This window comes from Montipora foliosa, chromosome 3 (assembly GCF_036669935.1).
Source record: "Montipora foliosa isolate CH-2021 chromosome 3, ASM3666993v2, whole genome shotgun sequence".
NCBI classification, from domain to species: Eukaryota; Metazoa; Cnidaria; class Anthozoa; order Scleractinia; family Acroporidae; genus Montipora; species Montipora foliosa.
In genome coordinates this window covers 31,833,393-31,853,392 of record NC_090871.1, presented here as the reverse complement: position 1 = coordinate 31,853,392, position 20,000 = coordinate 31,833,393, and the positions used below count along the sequence as shown (strand labels likewise).

The 20,000-nt window shown below is 38.8% G+C and overlaps 1 protein-coding gene and 1 pseudogene across 2 annotated transcripts; one reads left to right on the top strand and one right to left on the bottom strand.

Annotated features, from left to right (window-relative positions):
- Window positions 1–3,372: 3,372 nt before the first annotated feature.
- On the top strand, window positions 3,373–14,657 carry LOC137997295 (zinc metalloproteinase nas-14-like). Of its 2 annotated transcripts, none has more exons than XM_068843210.1 (10): window positions 3,373–3,511; window positions 3,913–3,998; window positions 4,822–5,007; window positions 6,477–6,600; window positions 7,059–7,153; window positions 10,467–10,550; window positions 11,393–11,535; window positions 11,767–11,839; window positions 12,840–12,890; window positions 14,443–14,657. In XM_068843210.1, the coding sequence occupies exons 2-9, from the start codon at window positions 3,929–3,931 to the stop codon at window positions 12,854–12,856; spliced, it is 792 nt and encodes a 263-aa protein (XP_068699311.1). In that variant the 5' UTR covers window positions 3,373–3,511; window positions 3,913–3,928; the 3' UTR covers window positions 12,857–12,890; window positions 14,443–14,657. The 2 variants fall into 2 exon arrangements, with proteins under 2 accessions (XP_068699311.1, XP_068699310.1); XM_068843209.1 differs by having other exon boundaries at window positions 14,353–14,459.
- A 4,089-nt stretch (window positions 14,658–18,746) lies between these two features.
- LOC137995586 (uncharacterized) overlaps window positions 18,747–20,000 on the bottom strand; it is a 2,404-nt pseudogene continuing 1,150 nt past the window's right edge.

Here is a 20,000-nt window from a genome sequence, read left to right as displayed (position 1 = left end):
ACATGTTTTTTGATGTGATTCCGTTTCTCTAAATTGAGAAAATATCTAGAATTCTTTTCCCCGTGTTCATGCCGACGTGCTCCTGATCTTACAATTATACCTTCGACTTTTTCGTCATACATTTTTCCACCCTTTCTCTCAAAACATTTAAAGCAACCAAATTTTCTTTGGATGGGTCATTTTGAAAAACTAAGTCCTCTTCCTGAAGTTCTTCACTTAGTTGCCGCTCTTTTTCTCGTCTTTTTTTGCATTTATTCATAGAGTATTTTCTCGAATGCTTCTTAATATTATATTTGACCCAGTCCCGTACCGAACGTGGATCAGACAGATCTACCCTACCTTGTTGTATCCAGAAAGGAATCAAATGATTTATTTCCTCAAAATTCGAATCGTCTCTTAATAAAGACCAGTTAAGTTTCCAAAGTCCAGGACCCTTAACACTATCATCAACTTCTTTCATTTCAATAATAATTGCGGAGTAATCGGTTTTATAATTAATATATGGTATAATATCAACATCACATACTCTATCAGATAAAGAACTTGAAATAAGCCAATAATCCCGTCTGGATAAAATTATTGATAGTAAATGACTTGGTTGTGATTGACTCAAGTAACATTCCGCTTGGTCGGGTTTTTGATACGTCAAATGTCATGCAAATCAAGTTTCCATTGTAAATTTTCTATGGCTGGGCAGAAAATAGCTTTAAACAAAGATGGGCGATATCTTGTGCGGATTCGTTAAAAAATCCAGCCTCCGAGAATACCTGTCAAGAACAAGTTCCATGTCTGTTTTAGATTGCACAAAGGCATTTTAGCTATCGCTGAGAAATTGTGATCCTACACGTTCGGTGAGACTGACTATACGGTCGCCGAATGATATCCCCTCGGTTCCGCCATCTTGCTCTTGGTAAAGTTCAAAATGCCCTTCTAACCCATGTAATTGCTTTTATAACTTGAACTTTTTCCTTATGTAGTGTCTTAACTTTGTCCTTGTCTCCCATTTTTTACAGGATAAAAAGAGAACTTAGGTGTTTTCTTGCCTTTTTGCAGCTAAGAATTCAGTAATACGCCGTATAGACGTCATACAGACAGTGTTCAGTTCTTTGTTGTCCATATTCCTTCAGCGAAAAGAATTGTGGTCACTCAGCGAGAGGGAAAGTTTATTACCTATGAGCTGGCATTGAAAAATATCCTGTGTGTGAAAGTTTGTTCAGTCTAGCCAGAAATTCACCTATATGCACTATGCCTCTTGCACCTCATCAAATGAGTAGGTCTTTCACAAGTAATTATATTAGACCCTCTGTATTGACTTCGGACTTAGTCTGCTTTTAAGTCCTCCTACTCTTTGTATTGGATGCATACACTATGCGGCAATGAACTAATTTTGTCAGCTCAACGACATCGAAACCATCAACAAATAACGCTTTCATTTTGAGATGTGCTTAAAAATACTTTTGTTACGAAAATGGTACCTGTCACGAAAACATGATAACCGACATCTTGACGTTGGGAGAATGTTAATTAATATATTGTAATGTTCGGCTCCATAATGCATGTCTTTCTGATTATATTATCTGTTTGCCGCACAACTTGTCATCCGCGCAAATGAAACACAACAACATAGAACCACCGATGAGATTATCTGCTTAATGTAATTGTATTCGTATACATAAATAAATAGAAGCAATGTTTTACCTTGGATATGTGTCCATGGACAAAGAAAAGTATAAAAAGAACACAGACATAAACATGCGCAACCTATTTTGTCAAAAGGCGGCACACAATTTTTCCTATGCACACAGAGATTGTATACGTAAGATACCTTACCCCCACTCGACAGACTCTAAATGACTATATCATGTTCTCTGGTTCTTGAGCAAAACAAAAACATTTTATTCCAGATTATAAACAAATTGGCCTGTCAACAGAGTGCCCTTTCAAATCTGAAATTCCCAAGCAATGGTAGTTAACCGCTTTGCACTCACGTGGTCTTTCTCGGTGCTCATTCTTCCTTTTTTGGGGGACACCATACAATCAATCCTTTTGTGCCATGAATACGTCCTTCTTGTGATAAGAGGATCTACCTAAAGGAGCTCTCTATTAAGACAGTAACAATGGCAGTCCACCAGAAAATCTAAGGAAGGCGTCGCACACTCTAAACGGACTCCCGTGATCTTTATTGATTCCGACTTTAACAAATTATTCTCTTCTTCTTTTATGTTTTGTTTTTTTCCTTTTTGGACATCAGTTCACTTTTGTTCTGTTTAAAGGATCCACCTAAAGGGCCAAAAGGGCACGAAGTGGAAATAAAGGCAGTTTTAATATAATTTCGGTCGCAACTGGCCTTAACTCGTGTAGCATTTATTATACACCCAGCTTTTATCAATTTATGGCGAGTATTTCACAACAGTAACTCCATCGCTGTCCATCTTGTGCCACGAAGTCCCTTTTGTGACAAAGGGATCTAGCTCCAAGGGCGATATATAAAGGCAGTTTTTGTTTTTCGCTCGAATCGAAATTGTTAACGCAACCTTTGCCCCAGGCTACAGGAACTTTTACATGCGGATGTACAGTAAACAGGGTTCTAGTTAAGGCTGGTGTCAAGCATAATTAAGTTTAGACTGCTGTGATAGAGTGTCTCTTTAGGTCGATTCTTTTCCATCTCACAGGAGGAACGTCGTGGTAGAGGATGGATGGTACTAGACGTAAAGAGTTGGAAAACATGTCGGGCAATATTTGGGCAATTTCTGTGTTGTGAAAAACTCGCCATAAATTGATACGTATTGTTCATTCTGCTTAAAATAACTTAAAATGAAATCTTCTCCTTAGATTGTTAGAATAACACCGAGTTCCAAATTTAAAACTATTGTTCAACAATCTTGTTTACATAGCAACTCGTTGCCGTCCCTCACGTAGCACGTCGTCCCTCTCATAGGAACACGATCTGCCTTAAAAGGCACTATATCAAGGCAGTTTCAATATAATTTCGCCAGCCTAGAAAATACCTCATAACCCAAAGCGAAGATACCAATTGATTCTTTTTAGCAAGGAGAGTCATACTTTTCAATTTTATGGCTAGCTCTTTAAAACAGCGAAATTTGGTGGCAAAATAGAGCTTTTCAGTAAAATGACATGATGACGACTGAAATATGATATGGCAACAAGTTTACACAATTATTTCTAGATATTTTTATTCTTTAGAGAAGTGCTAATTAAATAGCACAATACTGCCCATTTAATATTTGAGCCTTAAGAACTGTATGATTTTTGGTATCAGCCCTCGCACACGTGATAGGCTGAACAAGGAAGGCTGATAATAAGCTATATACATTGAAGCTCTAAAGTTCTTCCAAAAATCCTATATAATATCGCAACTGAGGTGGGTGAGCAGTTGTTATATACCCAGCTGAGGGAGTTTTCTAAGAGATAGCGCCCCGAGCTGCTAAAACTACACAGTAATACTTGAGAAGAATATTTTTTGGTAGGCTACTCTCTTTCTGAACCAAACGTAAGTACAAGGAGATAGTATACGTCTGAAAAATCTTACAGCTGTTTTAATGCTCAAGATGATGGGATTGTGTAGGATTTTAGATAGTGGTAAAACCACAAGCGTTTTCTGTTTCGTCGCTTTTTCACATGCAGTAAGTAAAGACTGTGCCATCTTTGGAGCTGTCATAATGAAAAAGCATTCTAAGCCTTTTCCCCCAAAATTTTCTGCAAAAAGCGAAGCTATTAAAGAGATCTTAAATAACAATTAATTAATTAATTAATTAATTAATTGTAAACAGTACTTTAAGAGGAACTTATTGCTTTACTATTGAGCATTCTATGTGCACATCCCAATATTCTCTTATCAATAAATCTTACATACGAATGTCAGAACTCGTCTCAAAATTTGTCTCCATTAAGGCTTTGAAGACTAAAAATGAAATTACTAGCCGTTCTTTTGATGGTGGAGGCTACTTTCAGCGCACCGGTGGATCTAAATCCTGAAGGTAACCATGACAAAGTTACTACTTCTACTACTACTACTACTACTACTACTACCACTACCACTACCACTACCACTACCACTACCACTACCACTACCACTACCACTACCACTACCACTACCACTACCACTACCACTACCACTACCACTACCACTCCCACTCCCACTCCCACTACCACTACCACTACTACTACTACTACTACTACTACTACTACTACTACTACTACTACTACTACTACTACTACTACTACTACTACTACGACTACTACGACTACTACGACTACTACTACTACTACTACTACTACTACTGCTGCTGCTGCTGCTGCTACTACTACTATTGCTGCTGCTGCTTCTTCTTCTTCTACTACTTCTACTACTACTACTACTACTACTACTACTACTACTACTACTGCTGCTGCCGCTGCCGCCGCTGCTGCTGCTGCCGCTGCTGCTGCTGCTGCTGCTGCTGCTGCTGCTGCTGCTACTACTACTACTACTACTACTACTACCACTGCTGCTGCTGCTACTACTAACGTAACTACTTCTACTTCTATTACTTGTTTTTCTCCTTTTTCTTCTTCTTCTTCTTCTTCTTCTTCTTCTTCTTCTTCTTCTTCTTCTTCTTCTTCTTCTTCTTCTTCTTTTCTAACCAACAACTTTCAATTTCTCATTGAATTAATCGACTCTTTCATCTTATTGTATCATTCTTGCTTCACTGACCAATCCGTTCAAATGTTTGTATGCAAAACTGCAGAATGCAAACTCACTTCTAAAGTTATGTAATGTTCTATTGTCACCTTGTATTAATTTATTAAACTTACGTACAGAGAATCGGAATCTGGAAGGAACTGACTATTTTGAGGGAGACATGATGCTTACTCCTCAGCAGCGAGGAAACGCTGAAATGGGGCTCGATGTTTATATCTCGGGCGGATTCGAAGGGCAAGCTGCATCTATTATAACTCCGCTTTGGCCGAATGGCGAAATAGTCTATGACATTGACAGTTCAGTGGGTAAGTTCTCAAGGTTGTTTTTAGTTTAACTTGAACCACTTAAATACCACGTTCACCTTTTTCCCAAGGGACCCCATATCTATGCTCTACGCCCTGCATGCTCCATGCTCTATGCTCTATGCCTTTTATGCCTTCCATACCCTATCTCCGTAATCTCTCCTCTTAAAGGAGATGCAGATTATTTTGTTCGTGTTCTTAATAAGAGAGGTATTGGCAGTGGTAGAGTCAGTTCTCACGAGATTCGGTCTAGTTATTGCTGAAAATAAAACAAAAGCAATGAGTTTCAACCTGAAACCAGATGAACAACCTGCAACCCTTCACTTTTCAACTGGCGCGCTAGAAAAAGTCAAAAAGTTCAGATATTTAGGATATCATGTATTTTCAGATTTCCCAACACTATTTCTAGACATGCAAATCCAAGCAGCCTTCACAGCATTTTACTCAAACCGACGTGCACTTACCAACCGCAATATTAGCCTCCCAGCCCGCGTTCACTTCTTGTCAGTTTAGTACGTTCAAGGCTTCTGTATTCAGTCCAAGCATGGAATTTAACCTAATTAGAAAAACAGTGACTTGACGTGATCTACCGCATGCAGTTTCTTACGAAAATATGTTTTACAAAGGATATGCCAAAAAAGACCCACGAAATGGTGATTATAGTTTCATAATCTGTAATCAAAAGCTATACGAGATAACCCGTACAGTTCCACTTCAAGACTTCATCGATAAACAATTCATAAAGTTCCAAGCCCATGTTACCCGTCTTCAAAACAACAAGCTCCAAAACAGCTCCAATTTATCATTCCCGAAGTTAAAACCACGCAAAATCTTTGGAATAAATGTGGCAAAATGATTACTAGGAGGTTACGACGGTATTCAGACTAGAAGACTCATGCAGTCAAGAGCAAAATTCAGAGAAGCTGTTGATTCTCGGTATGGAACCCGCAGAACAAATCAAGCCAAGTGAGACACTTCTCCCGGCTATCATTGTCATTGTCAGTAATTGCATCATACCTCTCCCCGTTTAAAAAAAGAGTTCTACTGACCGAAATTAACATCTGGAGTGCCCGTGCGATTTGCTGTATAGTTCATGTTTTTTTCCAATAAATAGGGAACCACCAACACGTTTTGAGTTGCGTTTAGCTAATTTGTTGAAGGAAGGGTCAGCCGGGGTTATTTGAAGAATTGCGACCAACACCTTTCTGTTGTCAAGATGCAAATCTCAGTTATACGCACTAGCTAGCGAACAATTCAGTTAGAAATTGGACATTATAACTTATTCTTGCGAAAGTGGTAACATCTAGGCCTACCTAAGTTAGGATACTTCACTTGAAGTCTCTAATATATCAGGTAGACCATTTTCCCCGAAATATACGGTTTTTCACTCATTTATCATTAACCGTTGCATCTGTATTTGGTTCCCTGTCTGTATCTTGTTCTCTGATTGGTTCATATAATTTGTGATTAAGCAAATGATCCTAGAGGAATGGCGGCGGTAATGGCAGGTATGGATGAATGGACCTCGAAGACCTGCATCAGATTTAAAAAGAGAACCACTGAAACAGATTATGCCTACTTCACCACGGGATCTGGGTAAGAAAGTTGGTGATCGTATCTAAGATCGTGCGATACTTTCTCTAGGATTTCAGCTGAAGCGGTTTTGTTTTGCCTTTCTCTTCACATTGCATTTCACAGTGCAGTTCAAAGGCACTCCACAGAGGTTAAGTTAATTGTCCTTACGACTCCTTCGTTTTTGTTTCGGAGTCAGTAAATCATTTATTGCACCTTATCTCAGCTTTTTGTCATCAGATGATTGATCCTTTCCCATAGATGAGCTCAAAGAGCTTTGAAATGTTTTCCATTTAATAGACAAAGCCCGATTAGCTCTAATAGCCTTCCCTTAAATCTTGCTATCACAAACAAGTTCACTCAGACACGTTGTGCGATCCCTTCTTCCAATAGCACGTCAAAGAAATGGATTGATTATGTGCTAAGCTAAACCAGATTAATTTTCCTATCTATTTAAAAATTGTTTGTTTGCTTGTTTACAGATGTTCCTCATTTGTGGGGAAAATTGGGGGACGTCAGAATATAATACTTGAGCGTGGGGTATGCTGGAACAAGGGGACTGTCACTCACGAAATTGGTGCGTCGTTCGCTTCAGTTTTCATTTAATCAAACAGTCTTTAGGAAAAGGAAAGGAAACGAGCTTTATTTAAGTGTCTAGTCGATTTAGCGCTGGAGCACTAATTGGGGGCAAAGTGAAGTGAAATTAAAGTAAAGTGAAATTAACAATCAAAGCAAATCAAGTCAAATGGCTTTTGAGGAGAGTGGAAACCGGAGTACCCGGAGAAAACCTCTCGGTGCAGAGCAGAGAACCAACAAACGCAACCCACATATGACGCCGAGTCAAGGAATCGAACCCGAGCCACATTGGTGAGAGGCGAGTGCTCCCACCACTGCGCCATCCCTGCATCCCAAAGGAACCAAGGGGAAAATTTTATCGCGGTCATCACGGACAGAGTAATAATAAACCTAAATACAGAAGGTCAGGGAAGCGTTTAGTTGTTTTATTTATTTTGCTTGTTCAGTGTTGTTGTTCTTGTCTTTTGTTTTTGTTTTGTGTTTTTTTTGGTTTTTTTTTTGCGTTGTAACTAGGGGAGGGTTTTGCAATAATTTTAACAGGAAAAATGGCATGTATAAAAACATTTTTTGTCCTTTTTTTAATAAAATGTCGCCACAAAATCGAAGTCACGATAAAGAGGGAACAGGCGTCCATGACTAAGAGCGTACAACTTCATTGTATTTGTGCAACGGCGTTTTTACAGACCGAGTTATTTTTAGATTGATTTTCCCGCGAAACCAGGCCTTTCCAGCTAATAAGTCTTGCATGGAGAATTATTACCCATGGGATTGAGAACAGTCATTCGCGCAAGCCAAATGTTATTATCTATCTGTTAAAATGCCGTTACATAGACCTAGTATTGGAGTTGTAAGTTGCTGGTTATGGGTTCCTGGAGGTAATATTAATCATTGAGATAAAAGCCAACTTATAGTTGAAGTAGTCTCCCACGCAGATGTTCTTAGGGCTTCTTCCGCGTTCCTCCCCCACCAACGTCTGCTGAAACGAAAAACCACTTCCGTTCAACGACTGTTTCTCCCACTATTAAAAAAAAACTAATCAGCATTCGCTAATTCTGTTGTGCATAGCCAATCACATGCTGCGAAAGAATGCCATACAAAACACGAGTTTACCCAAAACTGGAAAACGGCCTCTGATTGGTCCGTAATCCACGAACGGATGTTTTTTTTTTTTTTCGTTTCAGCAGCAGTTAGTAGAGGAGGAACGCGTGATGAAGCCCTAAGAACTTCTGCGTGGAAGGCTAGGGTTGAAGTCACAACTTTTGCAATTAACTTAGCAAATCATCGACGCACATGACGTGTAACCTTCCCAGAAGCGTACGCACATAAATCCAAGGTGGTCGTCTTGGTTTCCCTAATATTAATTTATCATGAATTGTACCTTTTTCATATGCAAGTATCTTTTTTCGTTCCGTAATGATAACAATAAAAGACACGGATTATTTGAAAGAATAGAGTCTATCACAACTCCTGTCCAATACATTAATTTTGCGTATATCCAATTAACGTATAAACACATGCGCTACATTTAGTTAGGCATGGCTACGAGGCTTAATGGCTGTCTGTTTCTTTGTCTCATGTGTGTCAAGAACAAAAGAATATTCAAATTTAATCATAAAGTCTCGGTGGCCATGTGTGAATATTGATATATCGAACGTGGCCTATTGATCAGCTAAAGGCCCGTTTAAACGACCGACGTTCGTTCAAAAGTAGTTGAACGGATGCTGGGGAAATGTAAGACGCAGAAACAAAGTTTTGCGGAGGCCGTTCAAATGGTTCCAACACTCTGCAAACAAAAGAACCAACACTTTCGCGAAATTTGATTGCGAGGAACTAAGAACTTGAAACCAGTCTCTCTCGTCCAGATAAACTACGCCATATTGACTTTTGTGGCCTAATGTGACCATGCGTGTGTTCTACAGTTTTTTAATAGAGTGTTCAAACAGCTTTTCAACATTTGCGAGAACAAAGGAAAAGTTGAATCGATGTCGAATGACAATTGAAACCGATTTGAACACGCTTTCGATAAGCTTTCCAAAAAAAACTTATGCTTTCAGCAATGTTGGACGACCTGTTCAAACGCACCGAACATTTGGTTCAACAAAGTGCGGAATGCATTCTCAAGCAGATGTTGAAAGCGTTTAAACGGTCCATAACAAAACAACACCGAATATTTTAAGTGCAGTTCATGATTAGCTACCTCTGAATATTTGAGTTCGATAAAGCAATTATCCGTGTTCTCAAGCATTCTTTATGTTATTCAAATATAGTTTGGCAAGATTTTTGCACAGTTCCATACACTCCTTTGATTCAAGTTTCCAAATGACTTGTTTTCTGTATTGTTCTCTGCACCAACGCGGCTACTGTGACGTCATGTGAAAACCATGTAAAGACTATAGACTTGTAACCAAATTATTTAACTGTTAGTTATGGCCAATATACAAAAATTTGGTTTTATCAACGGAGTTGATAATGTAAATTGGCCACCGTACAGAGATTCTAAAAGCTGACGTTTCGAGCGTTAGCCCTTCGTCGGATTCGCTCTGACGAAGGGCCAACGCTCGAAACGTCAGCTTTTAGAATCTCTGTACGGTGGCTAATTTACATTATCAACTCCGTTGATAAAACCAAATTTTTGTATACTACTTCCCCACCGACGCAGCCCCACAGTTTCTTTAGAAACTACCCCTTCATTCATTAGTTATGGCCAATAGTTCGCTGAATATCGAAACTAAATTGCTCGAAATCAAAACAAAAAAAGAGAAGCTAATCTGTTCAAAACAAGATCAGCTTTATTAGCAAATATGTACCTTTACGTTAGCAAAGACTTTAGCAAAGTTTTTTGCTATTAATAGGCCCAGCTCGATATATTAATATTCAGGCATGACTACGAGGCTTTGTGGTCAAATTTCACGGTCAAGTTCTGTTTTTTTTGTCCACAAGTCTCAAGGGAGATTTCCAAACAAAACAATATTCAAATTTAACCATAAAGCCTTCCAACCGATGATGTATGAATATTGATATATCGAACGTAGCCTATTGCCCATCATTTCTCAAATAGACCATATTCGTATTTCCAGTATTGGACTGGAACTAGCTTGCCGAATGGAGGCTAATGCGGGGGAATATATTAAAAAGTATTTGCATTTGAAAAAATTTCCCCGCATTAGCCTCCATTGCAAGCTAGTTCCAGTCCAATACTGAGAATACGAATATGGTCTATTGTTGTACACTGTAGTTGCTAATAGCCAGTCGAGTTTGGCATGGTTTGACTTTGATGCAGCTACAAATTGCTGATACACCTGATACCCTCACAGGCCATGCAGTTGGTTACTTCCACGAACAATCGCGTCCAGACAGGGATCAATATGTCACGATATTCTTGGATAACGTGAAACCAGGTATGCTCACAAGTCGTTTATTCTACTGAGGTATATTCACTCTTACCGTTTCTTTGCAAATCAGTCTTTTTAAAGAGATAATTTATCAAGCAACCGCGAGAACCGAACAGGCCTTTCGCGAGTGTACGTTGAGGAAAAAAAAATGGAATATGATCTACAATAACTTCATGCGAATCTTGGGAAAGAGATGCATGTATATTGAGAACATCACGGAATTGAGTGTGGTGTAGGTTTGTATTACCACAGAAAAATCGCTAGTCGTGTCGACGTTCACGAGATAAATTTTTCTTGTTACAGTACTGTAGCTCACGCTTGGCGTAACAATCACTCTATTGACTTCAACAATGCTAGAGTAATTGACAAAAGAAACTCAGTTCCAAATTCGAAAAACTTTCTAAAGCAGCTAACACTAATGAAGCAGACAATAACTCCAAGCCTTTGCCAAAACGATACTTTATTATTTTGATTAGCGCATTTTTTCCCTTTTACCGTTTTTACAATTTTTTTTTTCACACTTCCGTTTGGTATATATTTCCATCTCGCGCATTTTGCATCTTAGTGTTTAGAGGTTTTAGTCTGGAAGCCGAAAGCTTACGTTTTAAATTTATTAACCAGAGAACGCTTTTTTACATGACTATATTTCCAAAACCTGGTTACTCTACTATTTTTAAAATGTAACACACCGTTGAGTAAGAACTTAAAGGGTTTCAACCACTACTAAACAAGGTTGTCGTTAGATCATCCAATGCAACTAGCGTTTTTGTTAAACGCATTTCTAAGATAAATAATGCTTGTCTCCATTTTTGTCATATACACTTGTAATTACACAAACTATTTTGCAGGTAAAAAACATAACTTCAAAAAGTATTCTAGAACGCTCATTGACTCGCTTGGGACCCCATACGATTACCAAAGCGTGATGCACTATGGACAGTTTGATTTCACCAGAAATGGGCTTCCTACAATCACGCCTCTAAAGAATGGGGTACGTTTATAAAGCATCAAGTAATTGAGAATAAAAGTAATCTTTCCTTACTTAACAATCTTAACATTTTAAGGCATTTCAGTGATTGTCCAGCCTCAATAATTTAGAGGGATTTAATGACGTCATTGCGAGCATTAAATTATGATAGTTTTATCTCTTCCACCCACCTTCACCATGGCAAATTGATTTTAAAATCAAGACATGCCTTAAGTCATGGCTCCCCATTTCCAGGTTACTATTGGACAACGAGACGGCTTAAGCATCATTGATGCAAATCAGGCAAACTTGCTTTACAAGAATTGCGGTAAGTGTTTCTTTTACTGGCAATTCCAGTGTAGCTTTGACTCCGAAAATGCTGTTTTAAAATGACGTTGACCATAAGGAAAATTAAAATTGTCGTTTTCAAAGTACATTTCATTAATAATATGTACTTATTCACTGATTGGGAGGGCCGGTGGGGAAGATATTTGGCTCGAGATCAAGGCGCACGGAACGAGCTAGGCTCGGCCCGTGCGCCATAACCTAAACTCAGTCAAAAAGCATTTTATCATATGGGCTCTTTACGCTATTCATGAGCACTCAGAATGTGACAGGAAATGTTGTTGGCTGTAAGTAACTTCGATGACTGAAAGCGACGAAATCCTCTAAATCAATTCGTATGGAGCAGTACGTGTTCCTAGCAGGGCCGTAAGGCTTTTTTGACCCGGTTTTTAATGAAAGCGCGCGCGGGGCCGTACGGGCCGTATGATACATTTAAGTTCTTTTAAGATGTATTTCATAGCAGATAAGAGTTTGGTCACATGTCCTTTGGTCAGCACCAAAGATATCGACCTACTGGCTAGTAAATAATCGTGGTATGGCAATCCACATTGCAAAAAGCGTTGTCCAATATACTGTATCATTTTTCCAAGGCTGTGCGAATGAGGTTTACTTTCTCAGGGCTACAAAAAGATTCGGGGCGTTCTGAGAACGAAATGGTAGCAAGCATTGTATTGCTTGTATTATGTCCTCGTGCATGTGTTCCAGTAGTTCACATACATGTATATCGCTTGTTGAAGCCGAACGTCATCAACAGTGGAGATTTTCTGGTGAGGGTTAAAGGCAGCCACGAGTCTTGAAAATGACATGTTTACCAACTGCTCTATTACCTTTTATTTAGCATTACTGTTTCTCTACTGACGGCAAACATTGTTGCTTTTACGATTCTCCATACTAGTCTACATTCTCCGATTAATTCTATCACACAAAGAAGCTTGAAGTTTCGTCGTTTCGCAATTATTCTTCCTTTTTTTGTGATAATACAGGGAGAAATGCTAAGTGAGTTACTACAGCTCATCCAACCACTCATTCAACCTGTGAGTACACCATCCTGGAAAATCAACTTTAAACAAAGTCGTTTTGAAAGCAACCTCCACTCCGGAAAAGTTATAACTTGAAACCACATGAAATAAAGTGAAGTCACATTTCTTTGAGTTGTTTTTAAAGAGAGCTTTTGCATTCATTTTGCAAGAGCTCTTTGTGTCAGAACCAGCGGGGGCGAGCGTAATTTACTTTTTTCCCTAATGCAAACTAGATTTTAAAATTGATTTCGGGTTTAAAGTTGTCTTTACTAGGAATGGAGGTTCAGACAGTAAAAAAATAGTAAAGTCTGTATAATTAAAACTAACGACCTGATTGCAAGTGATTTTGGACTCAGAAAATTTTATATTACTGGAGTTACTCCTCGTTAGCTTTCCTCAGTCTGACCGGCGACCAGTGGTTACATAGTGGTCAAATGACCTTATGAAAGAAGTACTTAACTTGCAACCAAGATAGGGCCATTTATACGAGAAAAAATAAGACGCGTCTTAAACAGGACGCGAACTGTACCGTTTATACTTTCGCGTCCTACGTAAGACGCGAACATCTCGTATAAATGGTTCGCATCTTATTTTTACAGAGATGCTTTTTTTCAATTTTGAGAAGTCCTCTTTTCTTGTGAAGACCGTACGTGTTGTTGAAGAAAATTCACAAACTTGGGGTTGCATACGAAGAATACAACAGAAATCCGAGACGAGCCGGCGCTTATCACGCAGTTATCAAGTGGTTCCGCCATTGCCAGTTCCGGGCAAAGGATGAGGATAATTTTCTACTCCACCAAAGTCCAAGTGTTTCTCTGTTTTGTTGGTGTATTTGAGCCTCACTGCTAAGCCATTTTGTTACCCTGGGTGACTCGTCAACAAAATGACGATGTTGTTGTTGTCAGGCATGTGACAGGCATGCGCACTTAATAGTTCACGTCTTATTTAGGACGCGAAACCATTTATTCGAGGAAGTTCACATCTTATCTAAGACGGGGACAAAATAAAAACAGCCGAAAATTATGTTCCAAGATAAGACGCGTATTATGTAAGTCGCGTCTAAAATAAGACGCGAACGCTTGTTTTTTACCATTTATACGAGCAGTTCTCGTCTTATTTAAGACGCGTCTTACTAACATAAGGCGCGTCTTATTTTCTCTCGTATAAATGGCCCTTCTCGTCACTCAGGGATTTTGTCCCTTGACATGACAACAGTGCTAACGCATGCACTAGCGTCTTGGGGTTATTTTCGTGGAATCTCGGCATCCTGAATCTCAAGAGTTGAAACCTTTTTTGCTTGAGGCAAACACGTTTTAACATCGGTAAATCGGGATAACCTGGAATTCAGGTTTGCCTGTAACATACACACGAATGTTAACATCGTGATAATGTTCGACACTCATCACATCTCATAGGGGTACTGAAAAGCTAACTAACAAAGTTTACTGAAGTAATTTCCATTTTCTTGCTGTTTCAGGAGCACATCTGTGACCAGGATGAATGTTTTCGTTAAAAAATCCATAACTAAGTTTTGAACCATTTAAGAACTATTTTCTTGCTGTTTCAGGAGCACATCTGTGACCAGGATGAATGTTTTCGTTAAAAAATCCATAACTAAGTTTTGAACCATTTAAGAACTATTTTGGAACATGAAAACTCCATTGACCGTCGTATGTCGTATGGATCTATCTTGCATCGAATCCACCGCAATCGGAGGAAATTTGCAGGATTAATATTATGTTAATGCGTTATTTTTCCTTTTGCCTTTAATGTGTATATTTTATTGCTAATCCGTAGTTTTGATTAAAATCGTTATTGATGTATCGACCGCGAATTCATTCGCCATGTCCATGGTAAAAACTACCAGGGAACAACTCAAGAATGGCAAAAAGAAAAAGAATGGCAAATTGTAGATATATCCTCCTCTGTTCCTCTGTACCCACTGTTCCTCTGTACCCTCTATACCTCTGTACCCTCTGTTCCTCTGTACTCTCTGTACCCACTGTTCCTCTGTACCCACTGTTCCTCTGTACCCACTGTTCCTTTGTACCTCTGCACCCTCTGCAGCCTCTGTTCACTATTTTGGAGCCCGGTATATGAGAGACTAGCCGACGTCTGTTTACACGGTGAAAGGATAAAGTTTCGTTATATGGATTACTGGGACACGTCGGGTTCAAATTCGCTGTTTGACCAAATTCGATCAAGCCTGTTGGTTCGAGCAAGTTCTGTGAAGAGAGAACTGCACACGAAAAGCTTTCCTTCTGTCGTTCATTTGTCGTTGAAGGCATTAAACCTTATGTGGGACATTTTGATTACCTGTTAACATGTCATTTCGTTATCTACACATATTTGGCTTTTTATTAACGCTAGTTAAAAAATGATTTCACGGGGGTGCATGGGAACCCCTCCTACCGACTAGACTACATCACTCATCCCCTCCTCATGCTCGGACATTTCTTGTTTCGGTAATTGCGGACGTCCACTGGAGAAAAACACGGCTCAGAAAATTGGACTTCAAGTGGGAATTTCTATCTCAGGTTTGGCATGTGTACTTATTAGCTTTCGAACATTGTAAAAAACGAAAAAAACAATTAATGCTTTATTTGGTCACAGTAGCACTTTAATCAAGTACCAGAATTAAAAAAATGATGAGCTACGGTTTTGGCTGAAATGTTGGGAGGAGCGATTCTGCTTAAGAATTACGATTGAAACTGAAGCTAAACCTGTAAAGAGGTAAATTAAAAAATTTACGGTAAGCTTGCATCGTTCGATCCGGCCAGCTAATTATGTCATCATTAAAAATTGAAGCGCAGCCAGGATTAGGCATATTAAAATACAATAAAAAACGTTCTCTGGCTAAAAATTTTGAAAAAGAATATAAGCTTTCGGCTGTCGATCTACAGCCTTCCACGGATAAAACGTTGAATGTAAATTAGTGAAATATATACGGAAAAGGCGAGATAAAAATGATAAAAAGAACAGAGTAAAGGTATGAAAAATGGTGGCAGTTGTTTAAAAAGAATTTTATACTGATTAGGAATCGGCTTAAAGTTATTGTCAGCATGTTTGGTAGAAGAGGTGTGCCAGGCCTCTAGAGTTTTCCTAACACGAAAAGAGCCTTTGTCGATAACTCGAGAATGACTGAAATCAATGCGATGACAGAAAGACCACGCATGTTTCGCAATGTTTGACCGCGCAATTAAACTCCCAAGTACACCGCAAGGGAAAAATACCGAAATCAATCACGTCTTTGATGCTCTACGAGCCAACAACTATCCCTCCTTTGTTATTTCCAATATCTTAAAGCAGAAATTTTCCAAACCACCCACACATGCCATCCCTTCACCTGAAGAATTGGTTGGCATGTTTTTTAAATGGTTTGCGCCTTATGAGAACCCTAACGGTTTTGCTGTCCTTCCTTTTATCAATGGTGTTACGCAACCCCTAACAAGAATTCTTCGAAGACACGATATCCGAGTTGTAAATAAGCCCCTCAAGACTTTACAACAAGAATTCCTTTCTCCTAAATTCAGACCAGCTATTGAACACCAACCCAACGTGGTTTAAAAAATACCCTGTGCCGATTGTGATTGGTGTTATATAGGTGAAACTGGCCGTTGCTTTGAAACCCGCAAGAAAGAACACGTTAGGAATGTAAAAACATGTGCCAATGGGTCAAACATTGCGAAACATGCGTGGTCTTTCTGTCATCGCATTGATTTCAATCATTCTCGAGTTATCGACAAAGGCTCTTTTCGTGTTAGGAAAACTCTAGAGGCCTGGCACACCTCTTCTACCAAGCATGCTGACAATAACTTTAAGCCGATTCCTAATCAGTATAAAATTCTTTTTAAACAATAGCCACCATTTTTCATACCTTTACTCTGTTCTTTTTATCATTTTTATCTCGCCTTTTCCGTATAAATTTCACTAATTTACATTCAACGTTTTATCCGTGGAAGGCTGTAGATCGACAGCCGAAAGCTTATATTCTTTTTCAAAATTTTTAGCCAGAGAACGTTTTTTATTGTATTTTAATATGTCATCATTGTATAAAACGAAGTCATCTGTTTGACAAAAATACTCTTGTTTTTCTTTTTGTTGCTATTGCTTTTTTAAGTCAAGAATACATCATTCAAGGAAAACACAGTTTTTGTATTGATCCGGATCCGAATTTGTTGTACACAAAGAGAAAATTTGCCAAGAAGGGTGCGGGTTGTGCTGTTGTTGATTCAAACTCTGGTGACGTTTCTAAACAAAACTGAGGCGTGAACTCAAAAATCGGCTGTTAAAACTAGTGAAAATTGACGAGATGAATGTTGATATACTCTGCTCGGAAATTTGCAAATATCTCTCGTCCGCTAGTTAAAGTTAAGTTAAAGGAACTTTCGACTAATCTAAATTTAAATTCAAATCTAATCATTTTAAATTGTAATTAGTCGTGTCTCAACTTTGTATCTTGATAACTTTGTAACTAATTAACTAATTAACTGATTTCTTAACTTGTATGTTCTTTGTGATTTTAACGAACTTTTATTTAATAATGTGTGATCAATAGCAGAGACAGGACTTGTTTTAGAAAGGCGGAGCGCATAGAATTATAGCTTTGCTATTTGCGGGTCGCCTAGGACTGTAATGATAATACATTGCTAATAAACAAATAAATTAGTTGAAATTGAAATTGCGGCAAATTTTTCCCAAAGTGTTAGATGCTCTCAGGTGGAGAAAATGCCACTTTTTGCGAAGGTAGAAATGAACAAGCATATCGAGAAAAGCGGCTGGGAAGCATCATTTTGTCCCAACCAACTGGAAGAAGGGGAAAACAGGATCTAAATGTGTTGGTATTTACAATGTTCATTCCTATCTGTCGTACTGCACTGTCTAATGGGGAAGTACCCACCCGACCAAACTAAATTGTTTACTACTGCTACAGAAAAGAGTACTAAGGATATAAACACAATCATAGCAGACCCCTGTGTACTAGATTAGGTATACTGAACATTTTTCAAATTACTAAACTGGTTACAAATGGGTGAGCTGGTATACAATTTACATCAAAACAACTTGCTTCCTGATATTTATGACGTCTATTTCATGAACATCAAAGAGGCCCATCGATATTGTACACCTTCAAGATCAAACCAAAATCTGTTTATATCTCAGCCAAGAACGAAATGGTTACACAGTAAGTTAATAGTCTATACTTCAGGAATATACTACATTGGGACCCATATTTTTCGGTGGGGCAATTTTCATTCCATCGTCATACCAAGTGGTCTGTGTCTGCTGGTCTACACAAGCAAGTCCCCAATGTTGCTTGTCTTCCATGTGTAAGAGAGCCTCGTAGTCTGCTGTAACTGCATGATTTTGCCAAGCAATGTAATGTCAAAAGTTAGCAATTAAAAAATGCCTTTAACTTACAAGTTTTATCTATCGCATTATTGTTGTTTGCTCAGTTGTACCTTTTTAAATAAATTTCTTCCCATTAATAAACTTCAAATAATATCTAAAGCCTGACGGCATTGCTTTGAAAGAATTTATGTTAATTCTGTATAGCAAAATATTCTCATTTGTTATTCTTTGAAAATTGTTTACATACTACAAATAATAACTGGTAAGGAGAAAATAGATAAATAACACAATTATTTATTATTAACATAGCTGTAATTTTAATTTTGTACTCTTTCGCATCAACTTTTAGGCCATGATTTAACTTGCTTTTTCTGTGCAGTTAGATCGCTAAGAAGTAATTCCAGGTTTCACCTGAAAGGATTGTGATTGTGCATGGTAAGCAATCATAAAACCGTAGGCCTCAAAAACCCAACTCCTCCCCCTCATCTCCCAAATACACAACAATGTCAATTAAAATCGCTACAAGCTTCGTGTACTTACTCCTGCTCCCCTAAATTTTGTCAGATTTATCATCATTGTCCGCCACCCTTCATCTGGGAATCTGGCCTCAAAAGAACACAGTCGGGAAATCGAAATTTGTGCAAATACTGTTGCAGCACATCTGGTACAATAACCTCGCGATCAAGTCCCCTTTTGACTCTTTTCTTTCCTGTTACTGTGGGAAATTTCCGAAATGATGTCCCGAGCTTCACTTGGCGCCTTAGCAGGGTCATTGGTGCACAAGTTGCCAAGAACCGAAGCCACTGAAGCCTTATGCGTGCTACAAACAACTTCTATTGCTCAAAGAATGCCTCCCGTGCTTTTTTTTAGTCAGCCTCGACTCGGCCGGTGATTGCACAATGGTTATTTATCGCATGCCCGATTCTTTCAACAGCATCGCTGCGTAACTAGCTTTGCTCTGTAAATTTCCGTTGACGAATAAGTCCGCCACAAAGAAGTAAGAAGGAAGTAAGACGTCGCATTTTTTTGTACTTGACACCAAGCAGCGCTGGATCGAGAGAAATTCCGCTGCCATCGTTCAGTTCACAGAAAGGGATCTATTTTACTTCGTCAGGAAAGAGTCGAAAAAACAAATTCTCCTTTTATTTCCAAAGGGGAGAGACATGTAATTCCTTATTCAATACGTACCACCCCTTTCCAGGATCGAGGCGATCGCTGTAAACTTGACTAACTCCGATTGCCGCGTAAACTTCGAATCTCGCGCCCTCGCCAATTTAAGAGTTATCGTAACACCCTCTGCACTGGTGTCTTCATTTGATGCTATTGCTCAATAATCAATCAACTCAGGCAATTGCTTGGCTCAAGCAAGGAAATTTTCAGCCGCTTTTTCAATCTCTGCCAACGAGCTCTGTGAACGAGATAGCTGCGTGCTGGACTCACAACATTTAATTGAAACGCAAAAACCGGAACCGCCTTATCTTGGGCATTAAAAGAAATTAGATAATTTATATTTTGGTCGAATTGTTGGAAATAAGATTTGTCGTCAAGATACTTTAGGGACTGTTTACAAGGAGATAGGGTGACCCTTCTAGAAGGAGCACCGTCTTAGAAGGGTAACCCTTGCCTATTGTATTTTCCGGTTTGGTTTACATGAGAGGTAGGGTCACCCTGGGGATAGGGTCACCTTATCTGCTTGGTAGGGTAATCCTCCTAGGAGGGCCAACTTTTTGCCATGTAAACATTTGTAATTGAGGTAGGGTCACCCTTGTAGAA

Bases quoted from the DNA above. Each gene is read 5' to 3' on its own strand.
- LOC137997295 (XM_068843210.1), top strand. From the start codon at position 3,929: ATGAAATTACTAGCCGTTCTTTTGATGGTGGAGGCTACTTTCAGCGCA. The intron at 5,008-6,476 runs GTAAGTTCTCAA...TTTGTGATTAAG, and splicing joins TGACATTGACAGTTCAGTGG to CAAATGATCCTAGAGGAATG. The intron at 7,154-10,466 runs GTGCGTCGTTCG...ATACCCTCACAG, and splicing joins GACTGTCACTCACGAAATTG to GCCATGCAGTTGGTTACTTC.